We start from the raw sequence: 10621 nt of genomic DNA on the forward strand, positions 1-10621 counted from the left end.
TTCCCATGCTGCCCTGGCTTCTTCTGTCCTTAGGCTTTCAGGTGGATTCTTCTGAGCAGCAGGGATGGTCCTAACTGTGCTCCCAGTCTGCACTCCTGGGAGTTTAACTATCTCCCTATACCACCTGAGTATGGAGCCCTGTGACAGAGGATGGATCCCAGTCACAGACAGAAACTGGAAGGCTCCCACATCAGAATTCTGGGAGGGTTCCTGTGTCCTGAGGGATCAGTGCAGGTTCCTCTGAGCAGCAGGTGTGATCCTACCTGTACTCTCAGGCATTTCCACACTCTGCACCACCTGAATATGGAGCCCTCAGACAGAGGATGGTCTCTCATTGCAGACAGAAACCAAAAGGCTCCTGCTTGAGGTTTCCTGGCCAATTTTCTGCATGTTCATATAAGGATTTTAATAGCAAAAGACAAAAAAAAAATACTTTGAACCCTTTATTTATTTATGGGATTGCAAACTTTGTCATAAGTGTTTTGAACACACTGGCTCTCAGAAAAAGGAAGTATGCAGACCCAGAGCTATGTGTGGTACAGGCAGCTGGTGAGAGTCTCAAGGGGGGTTTTTGTAGGATGCTGAAGCACTGTGGGAGTATCACTATAGGACTGCTGACAGTAATAAACTGCCAGGTCTTCAACCTGTACACTGCTGATTGTGAGAGTGAAATCTGTTCCAGATCCACTGCCTATGAAGCGATCAGGGATCCCAGATTTCCTAGTGGATGCCAAGTAGATCAGTAGTTTAGGAGACAGTCCTGGTTTCTGCTGGTACCATGCCAAGTAGTCCTTTTGGCTACTACTAGATAAAAGACTCTGACTGGACTTGCAGCTCATAGTGACCTTCTCTCCCGCTGAGACAGCCAGAGAAGATGGAGACTGAGTCATCACAATGTCACCACAGGTACCTGAAATAATGAATAGACAGTGAACATGCATAGAGGCACATGTATGGATTATAATAACAATTGAAATTTGTCAAAGATACTTGTAATGTCTTATGTTTAGAGTATTATTATGTAATAAATATTACACACTTTCAAACACTGCAAATTTCTTTTATTAATAGATATGAATCTGAAATGATAATAATACTTTTAAATTTCTCACCAGATACCCATAGTAGAAGCAACCAGAGGACCTGTGCTTGTGATTTCATCTTGCTCCCCCTGACTGTCTGACTCTGTTCAGTTCATACTGGCTTATAAAATTTGAACAGCTGGGCTAGGCTTGACGATTCATGCAAAGTAGTCAGCAAATACAGAAGCAAATGCCTGGGCAGTATGCTTGAGAGTGACTAGTATCAACAACCAAAAATATCATTACAGAGAGTATGATCAATCATTGAAAGATAATAGCTAACATATCAACAGAAATGTAGTGGGTGTTCTAATAGCTACATTGGGTTAAAATCAAAGAAATATTTTTAAATCAGCTGACTTTTGTAGAAATTTTAGGAGAAATATGTCAGATTGTCAGTCACAGGGAAATAATAAGATGTGCCCAGAAAATCATGAGAACAGCAAAGGAAACATATAGCAACATAATGGTAGAGGGTGGAGGCACACAAAGGAAATGTGAAAAGAGAGAGACAGAGAAAATTGGTGCTAAATGTTATCATTATCTCCCACCTGCAAAGGCACTTAGGTAATGAACAGTGTCTCAGCCTCCATTTTCAGGCTAAATATGAGCCAGAGTGCACATGCAGCTGTAGAAGAAAGAGACCAAAGTATGGATACTTCGGTCCTTCTTGGAAGGTGGAAGAAAATACTCATGGAAGGAAAAATGGAGACAAAGAGTTGAGCAGAGACTAAAGAAAAGGCCATCCAGAGATTGGCCTTCCTGGGGATATATTCCATACACGGTCTCCAAACCCATACACTATTGTGGATGCCAACTAGTGCATGCTGACAGGAGCCTGATACAGCTGTCTCCTGAGAGGTTCTGCCAGGGCCTTACAAACACAGAGGTAGTTGCTTAAAGACAACAATTGGACTGAGCACAGGGTCCCCAAAGAAGGAGTAGAGAAAGGACTGAAGGAGTTGAAGATATTTGCAATCCCATAGGAAGAACAACAATATCAAACATCCAGACCCCCAAGAGCTCAAAGAGTCTAAACCACCAACCAAAAAATACACATGGAGGGACTACATCTGCGTATGTTGGAGAGGATGGCTTTGTGAGACATCTGTGGGAGGAGAGGCCTTTGGTCCTATGAAGGCCAGTTGCCCCAGTGTTGGGAAATGCCAAGTTGGGGAGGAGGAAGTCAGTGAATGGGTAAAGGAACACCCACAGAGTAGCATGGGAGAAGATAGGGGGATGCTGGCAGGGGTGTGGAGGACCTGGAAAGGGGATAATATTTAAAATATAAATAAAATATCTAATAAAAAAATAAGAAAAGTAAAGAAAAGAGAAATTCAGAATTCATTCTGTACGAATCTTGGGAAAAAATAATTTAGTCTGGGACCTGAGAAGCTTTAATCTGGACGCAAAGATAAACCCAGAAGAAAATAATAAGTCTTTTTCCACAACTTTGTGAAACTGAAAAAGGTTTCTAGATTGTGTGAATGGAAAGGGAGAAAACCACCTAAATTTCTCTAAGAAATCGTGGATGTCAATCAACACTGTCAAGAGTGTTTATTTCAGAAACGCATAGTCTAGGGTAATTTTGAAACTAGTTATGAAACTATGGTTTATATACACAATGGAGTACTATTCAGCTATTATAAACCATGAATACATGAATTTCTTAGGCAAATGGATGGAACTAGAAAGTGTCATCCTGAGCAAAGCAACCCAATCACAAAAGAGTACACATGGTATGCACTCACTAATAAGCAGATGTTAGCCCAAAAGCTCAAAATAAACAAGTTACAATTTACCAAGCTCAAGAAGAAGGAGCACTTACATGAGGGTGCTTAGGCTCCTCTAAGAAAGGGAGCAAAATAGCCACAGGAGCAATAAAGGAGACAATGTGTGGAGAAGAGACTGAAGTGAAGGCCACCCAGAAATTGCCCTACCTGGAGATTCATCCTATAAATAGTCAACAAACCCTGACACTAGTATGGATGACAAGAAATGTATACTAAAAGTAGCATGCCATGGTTGACTCCTGAGGGGCCCTGCCACAGCCTTACAAATATAAGTAGATGCTAACAACCAACTATTGGACTGGGCATGGGGTCCCCAATGTAGGAGCTGGAGGATGCTCCAGAGGAGCTGAAGGGGTTTACAGGCCCATGGGAAACATAATGATTTCGGCTACCCAGACACCCAAAGACTCTCAAGGATTGAGCCATCAACCAAGGGGCACACATGGTTCCAGCCAAAAATGTGGCATAGGAAGGTCCTGTTGGGCCTCAGTGGGAGGAATGGTCCTTGGTCAGGTAAAGGCTCAACAGAGGCCTAAACAAAGGGAAACCAAACAGGTGTCTTAGAAGATGGGGGATAACAGGAAAGGTTTTACCACTGGCAATGTAAATGAAGATAATATTCAATAAAAAATAAATTAAAAAAAATGAAACTGGTTGAAGATATGCTTGCTGACAAAGTAAACAGGATTAAAAAATAACCTCTTCAGAAGGGGGAGCAGCTTTCTTATAACAAGCAATAATTTTACAAAAATCAGTAAATCAGTAGACCAGAATTTCATCCAAAGTAAAAAAAAAATGTTTCAGTATGAGTGAAAATAAATTGCAATAACAGAAACCAGAGAACCTTGTAGGATTCAGAATAGGGAATCATATATGTATAATTGCACATACACACACACACACACACACACACACACACATGAACTATATTATAGACCTGGTATTTTTTTATAAATTACAAGAAACAAAAAAAAATGTGGAAAGGAATGGGGATTCACATCTACAATCCCAGAAATGGGGATATAGAAAAAGCAGGGCCATGAGTTTAAGGCCTGTTTGGGGTATCTAGGAAGTTATAGTCCAATCCAGTCTATGTATGGAGACAAGCTTTCATGTGTTTCATTATCCAGTGGGGTTACAAGGCAGCTTATGACCCTTTCTATCCAAACCAAAGTATTTATCCAATGTTAACATTTTACCATTAACCAAGAATATTGTTAAAAATTAATATATTTAGCCAACATGAATTTCATTTTATTTTGTTTTAAATATATAATTTTATACATCAAATTTCCAGGTGTAAAGCATTAAATTATTTCTGATAAGTATATTAAGATCTCCTCTGTAAACTCTTAACACATGTTCATATAAGAGAGAAAATAGTATAGTGGTTAGTTGATAGATTCATGGTTAAAGATGAGAGGTTATGTACATATCACCACTGAGACCCCATCTAGCTTAGACATCTCCTGGATCTATATATACTGACACAGTTAAGTTCACATGTTCATCAGTCCTGTTGTGTCTGGAAGATATTCTTTCCTTAATGTTATCCATTTCTCCTGCCTCTCAAAATCATTCTGCATCCTCTTACACAGAGTTCCCTGAGCCCTCTGGGAAGAAGTTTGATGAAGACACAAAATTTCAGACTGAATTCCAAGGTCTCTTCCTCTTTCCATTTTATATATTTTGGTCCCCACTTAGCTAGATGAAGCTTTCTGATCATGACTGATCAAGACACTGATCTCTGGAGATGTTGTCATCTGTTATGATGTAAAAGGCACAAAATCTTTACAAAGAGGGCTATAGCCTAAAGGAAAACCATCTCTACCTAGTCCAAATGTCATCATGTATTTGTCTTTGGAACATCATAGAAAATTGTCAGAATTTTATGAAAGAAATCAACAAATTAGAGCCGAGTTCTGTCCAGGCAAACACTTAATAGGGCTTTCAGCTACACCATTCTTAGCATAGCAATATGAAGCAAAAGATTAAACAATATTATATATATATATATATATATATATATATATATATATATATATATATATAATTAGTAAAAAAATATCCAGGATAAAGGTAAAGAAATTGCTGGACTATATTGATTTTTTTGTATTTATTTGTTCAGAAATATACCTAGTATAGGAGTAGCTGAATCATTTATTGGTTTCATATATTCCTGAGTATTCTTTATACTGGTGGTCACAATGGCTATACCAGTGTAACGACTCTCCAACACCATATATTGCTTGGTCTTTCTCTGCAGTTTTGCCATCATTTATAGTCACTTTATTATTTCCTTTAAATTAATTTGTAAGTAAAGTGATTTTTATGTTGTTGTGATGATGTCTAACTTACTTTCAAAAATGGGAAGAATATGTAAGCCACAGAAGATCATTTCAAATTCAATAGCAATCTTCAGAACACAAGATATCAAAAACAAAGCTCTTTTTCGAGTTTCAAGGAAATCTTAGGGAGACAATATTACAAAATCAGAAAAAGAAAGAAAAAAAGAAGAAAGAAAGAAGGTAAGAAAGAAAGAAGGAAGGAAGGAAGGAAGAAAAAAGGGAAGGAAGAAAAAAGAAATAAGAAAAGAAAAGAGAAAAGAAAAGAAATGAGGGCATCAGGCAGAAGTGGGGGATAAAGAGAGAACAACTCTAGGTTTGTCTGTGTGCCAGCCAGGCATGGGTACTCTGCCCTGCAGAGAGGTCCATAGCTACCATCTTTGTCCCCAGCTGGACAGGACAGGTGACCCCAGGTACTGAGATACCCCGAGTCTAAGACCTCTGGGGATGGAGACTGATTAGCTGATAGCTGCTGCCTGCACCAAGGACCTGGGCAGAGCAGAGGTTCCTCTATGTGAGAGCCAGGCATGGGGACTGTGCCCGGCTGGATCCCTCTGCCATCTTCGCTCTCTGACAGAGCAGTCGGGCAACCCCAGGTTCAGTCCACAGAGACAACCCAAGTATAACATTGCTTGGGGCAGGACACAACAGGGCTCCAACAGTACCCAAGAGGAGGGCAGCATATCATCAATCTGTGCCAGGGGAAACCCAGTCTTCCAGTGTTGTGGAAATAGCCTTACAGGCTCAAAGGAGGTTGAAGCACCAGCCAGTGACAACAAGACTAACTAATACCGGTGTGAACTAGATGGCAAAAGGCAAACCTAGGACTGTTACTAACAGAAATCAAGGCAATATGGCAGCATCTGAACCCAATTCTCCATAACAGCAAGTCCTGGATACCCCTACACAGCAGAAAAACAAGATTTGAATTTAAAATCACTGGTCATGATGCTGTTACAGGAACACATGAAGGACATAAATAAATCTCTTACTGAAATTCAGGAGAAAATGGATCAAAAGTTAGAAGCCATTACAAGGGAAACACAAAAATCATTAAAAGAAATTCAGGAGAATACAGGTCAAAAGATAGAAGCCAATAAGGAGGAAATGCACAAATGACGTAAAGAATTACAGGAGAGCTTTGTTAAACAAGCTGAGATCATGAAAGAGGAAACACAAAAATCTCTTAAAGAATTGCAGGAAAACACAAACAAGCAAAATTTGAAATGTAGATATATAAAATAATCAATTAAAAAAACTTCATGTGGGTCCCCCCAAAACAGACATCTGATTGAGGAATCCATTCCCCAACATGGCTGACTTGTCTGGTCTCAGTGGGAGAATATTCAACTAATCCTGCAGAGTCTTGAAGTGCTAGGGGGGTAGAGGAATACTTAAGAGGACCCCTGCCTCTCAGAGGAGAAGGGGGAATGCAGAAGGGACAATGTGAGTGAGGAGACTAGAAGGGAGGGCAGCATTTGGGATATTAATCAATCAGTCAATCAATCAATCGATAAGAGGATCCTCTAGCTGCTACTGCTACACTTTTATATGGATTGGAACTTCTTCTGGTCAGACATCTCCATCAGACTGACCTATCCATTATCAATATTCATCCTCACCCTGCTCTCTCAATATCTCCATTCCCCACACATCTCATCTCTCTTCTTACACTTCTACTTTTTCTCTGCCCAATTGATTGTAAAACATTCACTGCCAACTGACTCTTCTGAATTCATTAACTTTCTAAAAGTAGTCAGACATCAAACATTCTAAAAGAAACTCTATACTTCACAACTACAAGACATAACTAATCCAAAGTCATCTCCTCTTTCACACACACACACACACACACACACACACACACACACACACCTATACTTGTAGTGTGTTAGTCTAATGCTGCTTGTATGCTAGTGTTAAGAGTTAAGAGCTGGCCTTAAAGATTTGAGGTCAGCACAAAGCCTTTGGGACCAGTCCCCCAAATTAATTCAGACTGGTGAATAGTTGGCCAGCAGTCATTAGTTGGGGAGAAGAGGCATAGGCAAGGTTTACATTTCCCAGGCTAAAGACTATGAGGAAGGAGAAAAGAAAGAATGACCCTGGGTTAAAGACACTAGAAGAGTCACATGTCCTCTCTGCCAACAGAACTTGCCTAGAGGGTTGCCTGATTTGAGATAAGAGCAAACAAGTTGAAACATAGTAAGTAATAATGGGTTTATGGATAGGAGGTAGATTCTAACAGCATTGAGGGTACATAGTTGCCCAGCTATCCTGATGCTTAAGGCATATTAAAAACATAAAAGCTGTGTGTGTGCCTTCACATGGAAAGAAAGATGGGAAGGCACCACATGCTGGGATATTTTAATTGGTCTTTACAAGACACCTCTTGATCAAACCATCACTTAAGTCAATGTCATTTAACAAACTCTCTCCTCAATTTCACTGATAACTCTTTAAATATCTCCCACTTCTTTCTTTGTTCCTCTCTGCAAGGTCTTTGGATAGTTACATTACCTTTCTCTGCCAATACAGTAATTACCAGTGACCTACCTCCATTTCTCATTTCCACATTTCCACATAACCCTCAAAACGTGTTACAGGATATCCCTCCCACTGTTGATCAAGAACCTCCCCAGTCATCCATATTCTCAAAATATTTTAATTTCAGAACCTGCCTATGGAGGAATGGATCGTGCCATCCAACAGAAGAAATAGTAATGTCGTAGGAAATTCAGAACTCAAATAAATCTCTTAATTAAAAATGACAGTAATTTGAACCAGCTCCCTACCAGGTTCCTGTCTTGGAGCACATGCCCATGATACCCCACTAGGAGGACCATGACACTCATATAAGAACAATTCTAATGTCCTTTCCCATGTAAACAGAGAGTATCCCTAAAAACTCAGACTGAGCCAATGGGAAGATCTACCCATAGATTCCACACTACCACAAAAATGTTTATAAAGTCCCTGTTCGCAAAGAATAAAGTGCACCTGTTATTTCACTAAATCTACATTTTTCTGGCTCCTCTCAAGAGCTATCAGACTTCAGATAAGTACTCCTAACAACCAGCAGAATAAGATTTCTGGCCTATTGCCTAATCCTATAGGTGGGATCTCTTCCCATTTCCCTGGCAATTGGGCTCCTCTTTCCAACCACCACAAACATAAATTTAAAAGTCTTAAATGGACATTCAATATAGAATTTTTTTCTAAACTTCTTAAGAAATTTTGCTTCCATTCCTAGTCTATCTATCCCAAGAGATTTCAAATAGACCATAATCTACTCTAGCAATTCCTGTGTAAATTTCTGTTCCCTCAGAATCTACATTCTGGTCAAGCTTCACAGACTACAGTTCCCTAGCCTTAGATAACCCCATAGAACCCAGAAGATCCTGCTATACCACTCCTGGGCATATACCCAGAGGATTCCCCACCATGTAATAAGGATACATGCTCTACTATGTTCATAGCAGCCCTATTTATAATTGCCAGATGCTGGAAAGAACCCAGGTATCCCTCAACAGAAGAGTGGATACAAAAAATGTGGTATATCTACACAATGGAGTACTATTCAGCCATTAGAAACAATGAATTCATGAAATTCTTAGGCAAATGGATGGAGCTAGAGAACATCATACTAAGTGAGGTAACCCAGACTCAAAAGGTGAATCATGGTATGCACTCACTAATAAGTGGTTATTAACCTAGAAAACTGGAATACCCAAAACATAATCCACACATCAAATGAGATACAAGAAGAAAGCAGGAGTGGTCCCTGGTTCTGGAAAGACTCAGTGAAACAGTATTTGGCAAAACCAGAACGGGGAACTGGGAAGGGGTGGGAGGGAGGACAGGGGAAGAGAAGGGGGCTTACGGGACTTTCGGGGAGTGGGGGGGGGCTAGAAAAGGGGAAATCATTTGAAATGTAAATAAATTATATCAAATAAAAAAATATGTTAAAAAAAAAAAAAGAAAAAAAGAAAAAAAAATGCTCAACTTCATTAGTCATTAGGGAAATGCAAATCAAAACCCTGAGATTTCACCTTACACCAGTCAGAATGGCTAAGATTAAAAATTCAGGAGACAGCAGGTGTTGGCTAGGATGTGGAGAAAGAGGAACACTCCTCCACTGCTGGCGGAATTGCAAATTGGTACAACCACTCTGGAAATCAGTCTGATGGTTCCTCCGAAAACTGGGCACCTCACTTCCAGAAGATCCTGCTATACCACTCCTGGGCATATACCGAAAAGATTCCCCAGCATGTAATAAGGATTCATGTTCCACTATGTTCATAGCAGCCCTATTTATAATTGCCAGAAGCTGGAAAGAACCCAGGTATCCCTCAACAGAAGAGTGGATGCAAAAACTGTGGTATATATACACAATGGAATACTATTCAGCCAGGAGAAACAATGAATTAATGAAATTCTTAGGCAAATAAATGGAGCTGGAGAACATCATACTAAGTGAGGTAACCCAGACTCAAAAGATGAATCATGGTATGCACTCACTAATAAGTGAAAATTAACCTAGAAAACTGGAATACCCAAAACATAATCCACACATCAAATGAGGTACAAGAAGAACGGAGGAGTGGCCCCTTGTTCTGGAAAGACTCAGTGAAGCATTATAGGGCAAAACCAGAACGGGGAAGTGGGAACGGGTGGGTGGGAGGACAAGGGGAGAGAAGAGGGCTTATGGGACTTTCGGGGAGTGGGGGGCTAGAAAAGGGAAAACCATTGGAAATGTAAATAAAAAATATATCGAATAAAAAAATGAGACTGTATAAAAAAATCAAAATCCCCCCCAAAAAAAAGAAAAAAAAAAAAAAAAAAGAAAGAAAGCTCACACAGGATGGTGTTGTGACAGACTAGAACAGACATGTGTGAAAGCAAACTGGCAGCATCAATTATTTACCACTAGTAAAAATGAACTAGCTATTTAATGAAAAATTTTATTTTCTTTCTAATATGCATAAAAATAATTTTCAATAGAGGAGAAATATTCTTATACTGTTTATAATGTTAGAGCTGCCAAAAATTAGGTGTGTCATTTAGGAGACCTGATTATAATGACATATACATCAAACTGTGCCAATAAAAGTCACTTCATGTCAAATTCAAAATGGCTAAGAGAGCTTATTTATTTGCCTGTACAGAAGTTACAAGTGTCATCTAAATTACTGAAACTGCTCTGTAGCTCAGCTGAGAGTTAGTGAGATTATTCCCAGCATGAAGTTTACATTCCTCTACCAGTTTCATGAAAAAGAGCTGACTTTATTTAACTAATTATATAAATTTATATATGTATTAATTAATTACTTTATTTATTTACATTCTAAATGTTGCCCCTCCTGGTTTCCCCTGAAGAAGTTCTTCCCATATCACCTTCCCT

The 10621-nt window shown here is 39.4% G+C and overlaps 1 gene segment (V, D, J or C); it reads right to left on the reverse strand.

The window, feature by feature from the left end:
• Positions 1-527: 527 nt before the first annotated feature.
• On the reverse strand, positions 528-1205 carry LOC127677984 (immunoglobulin kappa variable 4-1-like). The segment is given in 2 exon segments: positions 528-910; positions 1113-1205. Coding segments are annotated over 2 exon segments (432 nt in total).
• Positions 1206-10621: the final 9416 nt, after the last annotated feature.

Source organism: Apodemus sylvaticus, chromosome 2, assembly GCF_947179515.1.
Source record: "Apodemus sylvaticus chromosome 2, mApoSyl1.1, whole genome shotgun sequence".
NCBI lineage: Eukaryota > Metazoa > Chordata > Mammalia > Rodentia > Muridae > Apodemus > Apodemus sylvaticus.